Raw genomic sequence first — 15674 nt, 5'->3', positions numbered from 1 at the left:
CTCCACAAGAACAGCAGCCCATGCAAAGCAAGGTGAACAACTACTTCCAGGTCTCAGAGTGAGTGACATCACCGACTGAAACGCTATTAGCGCGCACCCAGCTAACTAGCTAGCCATTTCACACCGGTTACACCCCACTTGAAAGAAATGTAAATATACACATTGCGAGATATTTGGCAAAATAGACACAGACATGCCTATGTTTCCCCCATAGGAAACCATGGGAAGACCAGTTTCAATATTATTTTTGTTGTTTACATTTTGTTATTTGCATTTGAACTATAAAACAACATGAGCAGGTCTTACTGCCAACAATTGCAAAGCAGGCATTGTGACGTTGAACAATAAGCAGAGAATAGAACGTTCGGAAGGCAAGTTGGTGCCACGGTGCTAATCGAAATAATAGGAGCTGGCAGGGTGAAAAATGCCCTAAAGGCTAGTTTGTCCGCGATGACTTCAAAATGATGGCAAGCAGCTGGGAAATATGGTCATATTATGAAACTGGGCTCCACGGCAGATGCAATTAACTCGTTTTTATCCGAAAATAACGTTAAAAATTGTGTCCAGCCTACTATCTACATGGATTTCAGAGCACTCTCGCCTGAGTGTACCAGAGCACAGAATAATTACTTTACGAGTGCTCAACACCCTTTGAATATGGCCGGTGTCAGTAAACGTAGAAAAAAAGCATAATTAAATTGTTTCCAGCAGCACATTTACAGTCACCAACGCTCTGGTTAACACGAAAACTGTCTTACCAGCTCTGCTATGGCGATTAAAATGGTCAGGGTAGGCTAATTTCTGTCTGGAAGTAGCTAGCCAACGTTAGCTTGGGTGCTTGACTGCCGTTGTAAGGCCAGAACGCTCAAATCAACCCTACTCCTCGGCCCAAACATCCAGTGTGCGCTCCGAGAGCGAAACGGTCAGAATTTACAAACCGGCTATGAATGGAAACACCATCATATTAATCAAATTAATTAAGCCAAACTTCTTAAAATCAATCCCATATACTATGTTATTACAAAAACGTTTTTAAATTCTCTGGTAATGCCAATATGGAATACTATCAAATGCTTCTCAAAGATGCCCTCTGGTGGTCAAACTAGCAATAACTTGCAGTAACAGAAGAAATGGCTGAGAATTAAATGACGTGCCACAGAATGCTGCAGTAGCACGCAGGGTGTGCCATAGTATGACAACTTTTAAAGGAGAATCCACTGTATCTTTGTTTCATAGTGTAGTTTCTTTTTTTAGTTTAGTCACATGATTTCTTAAATTTGCAGTATGTTTGCCAATCAGTTGGGCTGCCAGACTTTATTGCCATAATTTTTGCCTCATCCCTCTCAACCATACAATTTTTCAATTCCTCATCAATCCAAGGGGATTTAACAGTTTTTACCGTCATTATCTTAATGGGTGTGTGCTTATTAGTAACTGGAATAACTAGTTTCATAAATGCGTCAAGTGCAGCATCTGGTTGCTCCTCATTAGAGACCACAGACCAGCAAATATTCTTTACATCATCAACATATACAAAACTTCTTGTATGACCTCTTATACACTATATTAGGCCCAGCCTTTGGAACCCCTAACTATAATGACAAAGTAATAAGGCACTTACTTTGATTGGCACGCACACGTTCAAAGTTATCATTAGTAATGAATAGCCAGTCGAAAATTGTGCCAGGGAGGAAAACTTTTTTTTCTTCTCTTTTGTGGAAGAGAGATGTTATGAAGAGAGAAGTTTTTCCGGCTCAGTAATGCCTCAAATGTAAATTGTCCACGATAGTGAAATGGGCTACTTCTATGTGAATTAATTACGAGGTGGAACACACCTAAATTCAAATTGTTGTTAGAAAATGCGCATAAATATATTCATGCTGGAGCTATTTCAAACACACAGGTGAAAAGGTTAAAGAACGTGAAACAATGTTGTGCATGTTTGCTGCTTTTCATTAAATCATACTGTATATGTTGTTTATATGCCGCTGGATGTCCTTTAGGTGGTTGACCATTTGTGATACACACAGGAAACTGTTGAGCATGAAAAACCCAGCAGCGTTGCAGTTCTTGACACAAACTGGTGCACCTAGCACCTATTGCCATACCCTGTTTAAAGGCACTTTCACCCTCTGAATGTCTCTCAATTGTCTCAAGGCTTAACCCATCTCCTCCCCTTCATCTACACCGATTGAAGTGGATTTAACAAGTGACATCAATAAGGTATCATAACTTTCGCCTGGATTCACCTTGTCAGTCCTTGTCATGGAAAGAGCAGGTGTCCTTAATGTTTGGTATACTCTATCTATAGCCTACAGAAATGTGATCAGTTATACAGTTCATAAAAAAATATTATCTGGTAAAAGGCTGACATTGGTAAGTTGAAACACAAAGTAACAATAGCCTATGAATAAAGGGACTGCATGTCAATCTATTTATTACTAGGCTCTCACCAAGTCCGATGCACAATTATGAGTTCTGTTATTTATGTTTTACATTTATTTAACTAGGCAAGACAGTTAAGAACAAATTCTTATTTACAATGACGGCCTACCCCGGCCAAACCTGGACGATGCTTGGCCAATTGTGTGCCACCCTATGGGACTCCCAATCACGGCCAAATGTGATACAGCCTGGATTCGAACCAGGGACTGTAGTGACATCTCTTGCACTGAGATGCAGTGCCTTAGACTGCTGTGCCACCACTGCAGTGCCTATTTCAATCATCAATTCATTGAAATCAGTGCTGCCATGTTAGTAATCTTTACATTTGTGGGAGAGCAACAATTCCAGACAAAATAACCAATTGTTTTTTTGTTTTTTTTACAAACTCCAAGGTCCTCTGATAATAGTCTACGAGTCTTGTGTGCGACGACATCCCTGTGTTTTCCAAGACATTAGAGTGCTGGTGCTGCTCGCAGTTAGAGCAAGAAAACAATAACTGATTTGATAAATTGATGCTTAAAACAAAGCACTGCGCACATATTTCATATGAATGTCCTACATTGAAAAGTTTTGGGAAATGGCAAGTTCATGTTCTCATCCATAAATGCAAGTGCACTGTTCAAAAGCTCACGTCAGCAGTATGGGGGGCCTTTTCATAAGGAGGGACGTCTACTGTGGATCGCTAAAATAATGATTATTATCACACTTTCTCAATATAAATAGCCTATTATGTGGACACACGTTTGGCAGCAAGCACGAGACATCAGTGTAGCTTTTTATCGTCTAAAAACCTCCAGGCTTCCGTCATACTGGTAAATCAGTGCAGTCGCCTGGAAACTTTTCTCCCTGTGCTGATCAGTCACAATCAGTCTTCTTTTCATATCGAGAAAATGCAACTAGTAGCCTATTAACAGTTAGACTTTACATATTGCTGCCAATCACTACTAGCTTAATACTCCTCCAATCGATGGAAAGATGTGGTGTGCTGCTGACAAGTTTGAGGGGATTGGCCAAAACAAGCCGTAATGCCTTGCTGAAGGCAATAACTACCCAACATAGGGTTTGAGTCTACTTTTCAATTAAACATCCTAGGCCTAGTTTAATTACTGATAATTCGATTTTAAAGATGTTAGATAATTTTTTAATTGACAAAGATATTTACAGACAGCTTTAAATAGCCAGCTGTGTGTACAGGTGCAAGCGAAATAATTTGCTTATTTTGCAGCACTCGCTGAACAATATAATGCTTTGCTGAGGTGCTTCAGGGGGATATCATCCCCATGGGTGGAGCCAGTATGACTGCGCCGGGACCTTCGAAGCCAGGGGTGCAAAACTGTTTGCCAATTTGACTGGACTTCCCAGGGTCCGCAAAGCCCATTCTCTATGGGCCGCTGCCTCGCACTAGGCCTTCCAATCCCTCGCGGGGAGGGATTTGTCGATAGCGGTGGCCACTCAGCCATGGAGAGGGGACTAGGCTGTTGGAAGGTCGTCTAGGGGTCAGCGGGGTGGAGAATGAGAAGTTGGGTGGCGGAGGCATCTCCAAATCATTGTGCATCTTCGCAAGACACAGATCTTCGCAAGTGCATCTTTGCAAGCCCCATGTAGTCTACTGCAAGAAGACAACTCGGGCCTCTCCACATTTCCCGAACCAGAGCATAGTTAATGCAACTCCTAAAGCATATGAAACACTCGTCCCTTCCTCCGATCGGGGAGTAAGTAAGCTAGAGTCAGTAAGCTAAGCCTCAAAACTTGTCTGTTTAGTGGGATTTGGGGACAGAAAAAGCAGTCCCAGAAGTAAAGCTAATTGTTTTGCAGAATCCATAGCAGATGCAGTTGAAGTCGGAAGTTTACATACACTTAGGTTAATGACCCTTAGGTCATTAAAACTCGTTTTTCAACCACTCCACAAATTTCTTGTTAACTATAGTTTTGGCAAATCGGTTAGGACATCTACTTTGTGCATGACAAGTCATTTTTCCAACAATTGATTACAGATAGAATATTTCACTTATAATTCACTGTATCACAATTCCAGTGGGTCAAAAGTTTAAATACACTGTTCACTGTGCCTTTAAACAGCTTGGAAAAATCCAGAAAATGATGTCATGATTTAGAAGCTTCTGATAGCTAAATTGACATCATTTGAGTCAATTGGAGGTGTACCTGTGGATGTATTTCAAGGCCTACCTTCAAACTCTGTGCCTCTTTGCTTGACATCATGGGAAAATCAAAAGAAATCAGCCAAGACCTCAGAAAACAATTGGAGACCTACACAAGTCTGGTTCATCCTTGGGAGCAATTTCCAAACACCTGAAGGTACCACGTTTATCTGTACAAACAATAGTACGCAAGTATAAACACCATGGGACAACGCAGCCGTCCTACCGCTCAGGAAGGAGACACGTTCTGTCTCCTAGAGATGAACGTACTTTGGTGCGAAAAGTGCAAATCAATCCCAGAACAGCAGCAAAGGACCTTGTGAAGATGCTGGAGGAAACAGGTACAAAACTATCTATATCCACAGTAAAAGGAGTCCTATATCGACATAACCTGAAAGGCCATTCAGCAAGGAAGAAGCCACTGCTCCAAAACCTCCACAAAAAAGCCAGACTACGGTTTGCAACAAAGATTGTACTTTTTGGAGAATGTCCTCAGGTCTGATAAAACAAAAATAGAACTGTTTGGCCATAATGACCATCGTTATGTTTGGAGGAAAAAAGGGGAGGCTTGCAAGCCGAAGAACACCATCCCAAACATGAAGCACGGGGGTGGCAGCATCATGTTGTGGGGCTGGCAGCATCATGTTGTGGGGGTGCTTTGCTGCAGGAGGGACTGGTGCACCTTACAAAATAAATGGCATTATGAGGCAGGAAAATTATGTGGATATATTGAAGCAACATCTCAAGACATCAGTCAGGAAGTTAAAGCTTGGTCGCAAATGGGTCGTCCAAATAGCCCCAAGCATACTTCCAAAGTTGTGGCAAAATGGCTTAAGGACAACAAAGTCAAGGTATTGGAGTGGCCATCACAAAGCCCTGACCTCAACCCTTGTGGGAAAAAGCGTACGCGAGCAAGGAAGCCAACAAACCTGACTCAGTTACACCAGCTCTGTCATGAGAAATGGGCCAAAATTCACACAACCTATTGTGGGATGCTTGTGAAAGGCTGCCCGAAGCAGCATGTTACCAAATACTAATTGAGTGTATGTAAACCCACTGGGAATGTGATGAAATAATAATAATAATTCAATACTATTATTCTGACAATTCACATTCTTAAAGTAAAGTGGTGATCCTAACTGACCTAAGACAGGGAACTTTTACTAGGATGAAATGTCAGGAATGGTGAAAAACTGTGTTTAAAACTATTTGGCTAAGGTGTATGTAAACTTCTGACTTCAACTGTACTTAAAGGTTGATACAACACAGTTCTCACACACCCTAGTAAAGGTCGAGACAACACAGTTCTGACCCACCCTGGTAAAGGTTGAGTAAACACGGTTCTCACCCTCCCTGGTAAAATGCACACAGGTAGAATCCACTGGGAAAGCAGTCAGAGTTCGTTGAAAGCCATCCCAGCTCTATTAATGCATTTATCTCATCAAAGATACATGCATGCATAATGATTAATATGGGATAGATATAATCCGGTTCTAAATCCTAGAAAACTACAGTCTGGGTTGAAGAAGAGAAGACTGCGTGGGACTCACCTTTGACTCTAGAAGGGAGAGACGGGGCAGGTGAGGAGAGTGGAGCATGCAGGGGGCTGTCAAGGCTGCGAGTGTGAGAGCTGGGACTGGCGTACACCTCCCGCTTCTGATTGTGGGCCAGTGCTAGCCTGCGACCCACACTGAAGAGTCCACCTCCTCCTCGGTCCAGGGTGGCCGAGCTGGTGTGGGTCTGGTACAGATTGAAGGGCCGAGAAGAGCGGCCCATCTTTACTGGACCTGTCTAAGTAACAAACAAACAAAAAACATACTCTCTCGGTCTCGCTCTCTAAAAACTCAGCAGTCATAACAGACAGTAGAAATAGACTGCTACAAATAATCTTTCTGACTAACTAACGCCTCAGAATCAGGATCGTAGCAGACACCATACAGTTGTGAAGGACTGGGTCGTATTGATTAGGGCATGCAAGTGAAAACATTTTAAAGCATTTAATAACGAGAAAAAGTGTTAATTTATCAAATAGTTCCTCCCTGTTTTACTCCGTTTTTTTCTCTCCATTTGATACCAAATGAACGCGACCATAATATTGCTGACCTTGTCATCCAGGTCATCATCACTCTCATCCAGATCATCCTGACGCAGCTGCCACTCGTATTCCACGTGTATGTTGAACTGGTTACTCTGGGACTGGTTGATCTGGTACACAACACACAACAGGAGAATTGCCACGTGTCAATCATCATATATCATACTATATAGAAACGCAGCAACTGCATACTATATATAAATATATATCACATTGGTGATAGCATGAACTTGGACTGGAACCTTCACTGCCTCTGCACTAAGCAATTTATACATTTTTTGTCTACACTATTGAAATCAATCGATCAATACAAAATAAATCAAGATTCCTTTGGTGTCCACAGACTAAGGAGAAAATATATATATATTGACAAGGAGGTGCTGCCGGCTATGAATAACGAGTGAATTGGTTTAGTTAATTACTTAAAGCCCCTACTCCTAGAACAGTGTAGCTGTGAGTCAGCTGTAGTCAGGGTGGACTCACCAGCTCCTCACAGTGCGTGTTTTTTAATCTGCTAGCAATATCCAGCCCAGTCTCGCCCACCTCATTCTCTGAAAGAGAAACAACAAAGAGCACAGCTGGGATCATCATCAATCATTAATGGCTGTCACAACAACCACTTGTATGCAAAGCCACACTATATGAAGCCTTCATTGTCATGTGGCACAACACAACAATGAAATACAACTCCTTTTTACCTCAAATTAGTCCTTTTGGAAGTTTTTCTTGGTAAGCCATTCTCATGATTTTTGTCAGTTGTTGTTGAGCACCCCTCCTTTCTTTTGTTTGCTGAAGGCCCACCTGAACGCTTACCTATTTATTGGCATTTTGACGGACTATCTGGCCTGACGCCGCTCACAATTTCTGACTAACCATAAAGGAGGATCTACCACTATTGTTGGAATATACTTTAACTAATGAAGAATGACTTAGTTTGCTGAAATCAGAGTAAATACTGCAGAACACTCAGAATCTTCATACTTTACGGATTAATAAGCACAAAACATCCTCCTACCGCACTCCCTGTTCAATGACTTGGCACAAGTACCTGAACATGCAGAATCCACAAAAAAGCATTGAGCTCCTAGACATACTATTTACTTAGAAACACATACAGAGGTGTTTACGGATTCACAAAGCCCTAGCTTTTGGCTTTATGAAGAGTTTTTGTGCAAATGTCTTGAATAAATGCTCTTTGGATTTGATGCTGCTCTTCATTGAGAAACCGAAGGCAGAAAAATAAAGAATCTCCATTGACCTCTCAAAATGAAAATCCAACAAAAAGTGGATATAGAGACTTAAAACACTCCAATGAGATATCCATATCAAATCACATTTTATTTGTCACATGCGCCAAATACAACAGGTAGACCTTACCATGAAATGCTTACAAGCCCTTAACCAACAATGCAGTTCAAGAAATTGAGTAAATAAAATATTTAAGTAAACTAAAGTAAAATATAAAATCAAAAGTAACACAATAAGATTACATAACAATAACGAGGCTATACACGGGGTCAACGTGAATAGTCCGATGGCAATTTTATTAATTGTTCAGTAAGTAGTCTTATGGCTTGGGTGTAGAAGCTGTTAAGGAGCCTTTTGGACAGGGCGATCCGGTACCACTTGCCGTACAGTAGCAGAGAGAACAGTCTATGACTTGGGTGACTGGAGTCTGACAATTTTATGGGCCTTCCTCTGACACCGCCTAGTATATAGGTCCTGGATGGCAGGAAGCTTGGGCACAGTGATGTATTGGGTCGTATGAACTACCCTCTGTGGCACCTTATGGTCGGATGCCAAGCAGTTGCCATACCAGGCGGTGATGCTCTTGATGGTGCAGCTGTAGAACCTTTTGAGGATCTGGGGACCCATGCCAAATCTTTTAAGTCTCCGCCCTCTTCACGATGGTCTTGGTGTATTTGGACCATGATAGATTGTTGGTGATGTGGACACAAAGGAACTTGAAAATCTTAACATCGATCGGGCTGTAGTGGAGCGGGTTAATGGGGGCATGATGGACTACAGGAAAAGGAGGGTCAAAGACCATCTCCTTTGTCTTGCTCACACTGAGGGAGAGGTTGTTGTCCTGGCGTCTCTGACCTCCTCCCTATAGGCTGTCTTATCGTTGTTGGTGAATAGGACTACCACTTCTTGCATCGTGAGTGTGGAAGATGTGTTGTTGCCTACCCCTACTACCTGGGGGAGGTCCGTCAGGAAGTCCAGGATCCAGTTGCAAAGGGAAGTGTTTAGTCCCATGGTCCTTAGCTTAGTGATGAGCTTTGTGGGCACTATGGTGTTGAACGCTGAGCTGTAATAAATGAAAAGCATTCTCAAATTGGTGACCCGTTTCGCACGCGGGTGACTACTTTAAAGGAGAGCCGTTTGAACTAAAACTATTTTTCATTCCAAACAAATTGGGGGCAGAAATGCATTCTGGAACATGTGCCTTAATAATAAACTTGTATGCCATCTGTAAATACGAATAAAATTGTTAAATTATGAGCATAGTTGGTTTAGCCACAGAAAAAGTCAGCAACCTTTCCACTACCCCATGATTGGCTGAGATAATGAGTGGGCTGGACATGCCGAGAGATGAGTTTGGATTGGTCTGCCATATAGCACACTTCTGTCTATTTGAGTTGGTCAGTTTGTGTCGGTAATCCTGTTTAACGCAGCTTTTTTTAATGTATTGCGTAGTAAAATTTAACAAATAGACTCAACTATGCAAGTATCCATTTCAATAGAATATCACTGCAACAACTGTTTCAGAGCACTCTCGTCTGCGCGTGCCAGACGGCAGAATAACTGATGAATTTATAAAAACACATCACCGATTGAATATGGCCTGTGTTAGTAAAATGTCGGTAAAAAAGCATAATTAAATTGTTACCAGAGGCACAGTTACAGTCACCAACGCTCTAGATAACATGAAAACAGCTCTGCTAGGGCAAGTAAAATGGTCAGCGTTTGGGTGGGGGTTAAAGCTTAAAATTATTCTTAAGGCATTGCACACGATCAGTGTGACCCAGTGTGACTTGACACAACGGGCCAAGCAAGCTGTACATACAAAACGGAAACGACACAGGACGTCTTATTTAATGATAGTGTTTGCAGTCTGCTGTGAAGCATTCATCCATGTATACTGGTAAGAGTCCAGCTACAGATTCAGATATTATACGTTTCTAATTTTGTCAGAAAGTTGTTTTCATTGCAAGTTAAAGCTTACTGTTAGCTAGCTAGCTAGCTAGCAGGTGTAAAATGGCTGGCTCGCTAGCTAACATTACGTTTATGACCTGTGTGTAGTAATGTTGAGACGCAGGGCCTCAAGCTTCATGATGAGCTTGGAGGGTACTATTGTGTTGAATGCTGAGAAATGAACAGCATTCTTACATAGGTATTCCTCTTGTCCAGATGGGATAAGGCAGTGTACAGTGTGATGGCGATTGCATCATCTGTGGACCTATTGGGGCGGTATGCAAACTGAAGTGGGTCTAGGGTGGCAGGTAAGATGGAGGTGATATGATCCTTGACTAGTCTCTCAAAGAACTTCATGATGACAGAAGTGAGTGCTACAGGGCGATAGTCATTTAGTTCAGTTACCTTTGCCTTCTCTGGTACAGTAACACTGGTGGCCATCTTGTACCATGTGGGGACAGCAGATAGGATAGGGAGTGATTGAATATGTCCGTAAACACACCATCCAGCTGGTCTGCACATGCTCTGAGGAAGCAGCTAGGGACGCCGTCTGGGCCAGCAGCCTTGCAAGGGTTAACACGTTTAAATGTCTTACTCACGTCAGCCACGGAGAAAGAGAGAGGGGAACCGCAGTCCTTGGTAGCGAGCCGCGTCGGTGTCACTGTATTATCCTCAAAGCGGGCAAAGGTGTTTAGTGTATCTGGGAGCAAGACGTCAGTGTCCGTGACGTGGCTGGTTTTCTTTTTGTAGTCCGCTCTCTTTTCGTTTATAAGGCCATCTTGTGCAAACTTTTGCCATGCCTTACTCCATTGTTAAATTACAGATATACGAGTCACCAGTCCCGATCACAGGGATGGCGAACGCTGGAGATCCCTTCGATTCCACTGAAGGTAGATCTGCATTCAGTTTTTTTGCACCTTATGTGTGGAATGATCTCCAAATGCCTTTAGGGCATTTCAGACAGGGCATTTCATAGATAAGGAATTTCAGACAGTGCATTTCAGACACAGCCCAACATTAAAGATCCTTCAAAGTCAACTCTGATTTATCTTGTTTTAACGAATTTCTTCGCCCAAGATATTAGTGACCATTGACCAGTGTGTCAGAGAGCCTTGTGTCCTCACAAAGAGGAACTTTAAAAACTTCAGTGAACATTATCTTTCTTTTATGACCCGGATTGTATTTCAGCTATCCCTGAACCAGATTTAGCATTCAGCCTTTTTGCAGATGTTTTCTATGCTATTGTGGATAATTAGGTAGATTGAATGCATGGTACTCTCCAGAATTATCAGAAGTCATTCATAAAAGAGATGATGCTTGGGTCAAAGCCAGGAACACAGGATTAGGTCTGGACTAGCAAGCGTTTAAGGAATTGAGGAATCATTGTGTAAGAAATCAGAAAGGCTAAATCTGATTATGTAACCGCTCTTTCGGATTGTAATGGGAACCCGGCAAAATTCTGGAAAACTGTCAAATCCCTAAAGGGTTCTACTTCCTCCTCTCTGCCACAAGACAAAAAATTGCTATCATTGATGTATTTAATCACCAATTTATTTCAGCGAGCTCTCTCTTTGAAATAACTTCTAAGTCTATTCACAATGATACCGGGCAGGATTTTGATAGGGGAAACTTGCTGAGTGATAAGATACATTTTTTCAAAAAGCTTTTCTTTTAGGCTATTTACAGAATAAAAAAGTCCTGGATGCTTTGCTAGCAATAGACAACAAGAAATCCACAGAAATCCAATTGGATCCATGTTTGCTGAAGTGTGCAGCGCCCATTCATTGTGGGCTCAATAACCCAGATTTATCAGCTCGTGCTGCAACTTCATAAGGGCGGGGAGAGTAGTGATCTTAATTCCAGAAACATTTCAAGGCTTCCTTGTCTAGCTAAGATTCCTGAATCCTTGGTAAATGAACAACTTTCCTCTTTTCTATCTGAGAAATGTATTTTGAATGTAGAACAATCATGGTTTAGGTATTAGGCATAGCACTATTACAGCAATCACTTTAGTTGCTAATGATCTTGTCAATGCTTTAGACACTAAAATTAAATGTGCTGCTTTGTTTGTGAACCTGTCAAAATCTTTTGATACTGTTTAACATTTTATTAAATAAGTTGTCCTCAATAGGCCTGAGCTCCGACACAGGTTCATGGTTTCATGATTATCTTCGTGGCAGAACTCAGGACATCGTGATTGATGAGGTTAAGTCAGAATTTCTTGAAGCACAAAGGTGTTCCGCAGGGTTCGATACTAGAAACGGTTCTTTTCACTATTTATATCAATGTTATTGGTCAATCTGTAAAAATAAATATATAATCTAAATGTGGCTGATACTATTATGTACGCAATTGCCCCATCAGCTGACCTGGCTGTGATAAGACTACAGTCCGATTTTGCAGTTGTGCAGGAAGTCCTTACTGATTTAAAACTCGTACTTAATACCGTCAAAATACATGTTGTTTTCAAGTTCTAGTAAGATTGTCTCAATTGCCTTCTCTTTACTCATCGGATGGTTAAATAATCGAACAAGTTGCTGCATACAAATACCTTGGTATTAATTGTTAAAAAAAAAACATATGATTGAGCTTGTTAATAAACTAAGATTTAACGTGGGCCTTCTTTTTTTATAGAAACAGATCTGGTCTCTCTAGTCAGCAGGAAGCAGATTGTGCAGTCAACCTTTCTCCCTGTTCTTGATTATGGTGATATTATTTATCAAAGTGCAGCTGCCTCTACTCTTAAACCCTTGGATGCACTTTTTCATAGCGCCCTTCGTTTTATCACAAGAGACAGTTTTATTACTCTTCACTGTATTCTTTACCAAAAGGTTGGTGTCTACAGAGTGACACGGAACCCAAATCGGTCATGCGCTATCGTGCATAAATGTATTGTGTCCCCCCACACCAAACGTGATCATGACATACAGGTTAAAATATCAAAACAAACTCTGAACCAATTACACTAATTTCGGGACAGGTCGAAAAACATACATTTATGGCAATTTAGCTAGCTAGCTTGCACTTGCTAGATAATTTGTCCTATTTAGATAGCTTGCTGTTGCTAGCTAATTTGTCCTAGGATATAAACATTGAGTTGTTATTTTACCTGAAATGCACAAGGTCCTCTACTACAACAATTAATCCACACATAAAACGGTCAACCGAATCGCTTCTAGTCATCTCTCCTCCTTCCAGGCCTTTTCTTCTCTGGACTTTATATTGGGATTGGCAACTTTCATAAATTAGGTTCATTACCGCCACCGACCTCGTTCGTCTTTCAGTCACCCACTTTCAGGTACCTGCTTCTATAATCCAAGGAGGAGATTGGAGAGGCGGGACTTGCAGCGCGAAATGCGACACAAATAGAACTGACTTCTATTTTAGCTCTTGGCAACGCAGACGCTCGTGGGCGCGCGCGAGCAGTGTGGGTACAATAATTGAATAATAGATGTATTTATGTATTTTGCAATGCTGTCGCACGCTCTCGCAGTGTATATTGTATTTGAATGTGTATTGTGTTAGACAGGGTTCATCTAAAAGAGCCTTTAAAATGTTAAATAAAAACCTTGAGGCTTTTTAAAAAGAAGATCAATTAAGAGAAGATTAATTCATGGTAAAAAAATATATATATTTTTTTTAAATCACTTCGTCCCATTGACATCAATGCATGACATTGACTACAGTCACAGGGAATTATGCCTCACACAGAACAGCATGGATGGAACATGGATAGACATTGAACAGAGAAGGCATTTCTGATCTCAGGAGCAGACCACTAGGGTGCAGGCCTGGTCTTTAGCAAGGGACTACTCATAACACTCACTGTTATGTATGTTGGCCTTGGCTCGGAGAAGCAGTTTAAGACACTCTGTTCTGTTGTGCAGACAACAGTAATGCAACGCACTGTTTCCCCTGGCAGTCTGGACATCCAGATTGTTGCTGTAACAAAATCAAAACACAACACGGTTATACTCATACAATACACTGGGATATAAACCTTTGACATGTTAGACTGACTAAGAATAACACAGGAGCCACTGTCTGACAAATCCATGATGAATAACAACTATCTACTCGGCATGTTTGGCTAACATCCTTGACATGGTCCCATAACTTAGAAGACATGCAGTAAATCTAATCTGGTGTCCTGTGTGAACTTAAGTTTTTCTCTCTCGCTCACCCTGAGCCAATGCCTACCTGGCTACCTGACCTGATGACTCTTGTTCTGCCTGCGGCTAGGGAACCCTGACCTGTTCACCGGATGTGATACCTGGTCCCAAACCTGCTGTTTTTGACCCATTCACTCCCTCTCCCTCCCGCTCTCCACCTCACCTGTTGTCTTGACCTCTAAATGCTCAGCTATGCTCAGACCTCTAAATGCCAACTGACATTTACTCCTTGCAACCAATATAATGTTATATACTGTATATGGGGATACAACCAACCCATCTCTGCAGATTTAGCTGCGAAGAGACAATCATTAGATCACTTGTTTTGGTACTGCCCATATGTTGCTCTACTCATCTCATAGGTATATACTGTATTTTATACCATCTTTTGCATCTATCCTATGCTGCTCGGTCATTGCTCATCCATATATTTATGAGTGTATATATTCTTATTCCATTCCTTTACTTAGATTTGTATGTATTAGGTAGTTGTTGTGGAATTGTTAGATTACATGTTAGATATTGCTGCACTGTTGGAACTAGAAGCACAAGCATTTAGCTACACCCGCAATAACGTCTGCTAACCATGTATGTGACCAACACATTCTTATTTGATTTGAGATGCTGGGAGCTGACGTTGGTCGTAGTACACATGGGGTCAAACGACATCAGAAGGGCTAGCTCGGAACATCTGAAAATGTATTTTAAAGAACTGACTTGAGCAATTAAAGACTCAAAAAAACAGCCAGTCATTTCAAGTCCAGTACCATCGTTGTGAAAGATTCAGCAGGCTACTGGCATTACACATTTGGGTAACTGTACTGTAGCTCTGATGGAATCACTTTTATGATGGAAACAGAAGGTACTCTACAGCAGGAACTCTACCAGAGGTACACGCACAAGTTGTTCTGCTTCCACAAGCATATCCAAAGCTGGCATCAGTAATTCTACATTTGTTGTTAGCCCAGCTAGCATGGACACTGACAGTTGTGAATCTGATGCAGCCGAAGCGCTACTGCCCCCTTACACCGGAAAGCACTGAACAACAGACAGGGATATTGGAACATCGAAGAGGCGCTAATATGATGAGAAATACATTGATTTGGGGTTCACTTATATTGGGAGTAGTGCCTTTCCTCAGCCACAGTTATATGTGCAAAAGTACTCTCACAACTCGATTAAACCTTCACTCTTGCGCAGACATTTAGAAACAAAACATGCCAATTTGAAAAATAAGCCACAGGAGTTTTTTCAGCAAGAATTAAGATGACTTTCAAGTAGCAAGACATGTATAAAAGCAGAGCTCTACTCTGTCTGCATTAACAAGGACAGCACACAGGTCTTTCCATCATTGTATGATTTTGTGTCTGAAAATGAACTCAATCTTACGGACAATGTCAAATGTGATATAGCGAAGCACCCGAGTGAGTTGGGTGTGCAATTACGCAGGTACTTTCCAGAAAATGGATGACAAACAACTGGATTCGTTATCCCTTTCATGCCCTGCCTCTAGTCCACCTACCGATATCTGAACAAGAGAGCCTCATCGAAAATGCAACAAGCGGTTCTGTGAATTGAATTTAAATCCGAAGCCACTGACAGATT

The 15674-nt window shown here is 41.5% G+C and overlaps 1 protein-coding gene across 2 annotated transcripts in view; it reads right to left on the bottom strand.

Annotated features, from left to right (window-relative positions):
* The window catches only part of LOC139413202 (un-named sa1614), a 106835-nt gene that overhangs the window by 43026 nt on the left and 48135 nt on the right, over window positions 1-15674 (bottom strand). For both annotated transcript variants that reach the window (XM_071160312.1, XM_071160311.1), the window contains exons 19-22: window positions 13724-13839; window positions 7183-7250; window positions 6708-6809; window positions 6155-6395 (exon numbers count right to left, since the gene is read on the bottom strand). In XM_071160312.1, the coding sequence (XP_071016413.1) occupies window positions 6155-6395; window positions 6708-6809; window positions 7183-7250; window positions 13724-13839 (527 nt within the window). The remainder of the gene's footprint in view (window positions 1-6154; window positions 6396-6707; window positions 6810-7182; window positions 7251-13723; window positions 13840-15674) is intronic.

Source organism: Oncorhynchus clarkii, chromosome 7, assembly GCF_045791955.1.
Source record: "Oncorhynchus clarkii lewisi isolate Uvic-CL-2024 chromosome 7, UVic_Ocla_1.0, whole genome shotgun sequence".
In the NCBI taxonomy this organism is placed as follows: Eukaryota; Metazoa; Chordata; class Actinopteri; order Salmoniformes; family Salmonidae; genus Oncorhynchus; species Oncorhynchus clarkii.
The sequence above is the reverse complement of the archived record's forward strand: the minus strand, read 5'-3'. Positions and strand labels throughout refer to the sequence as shown.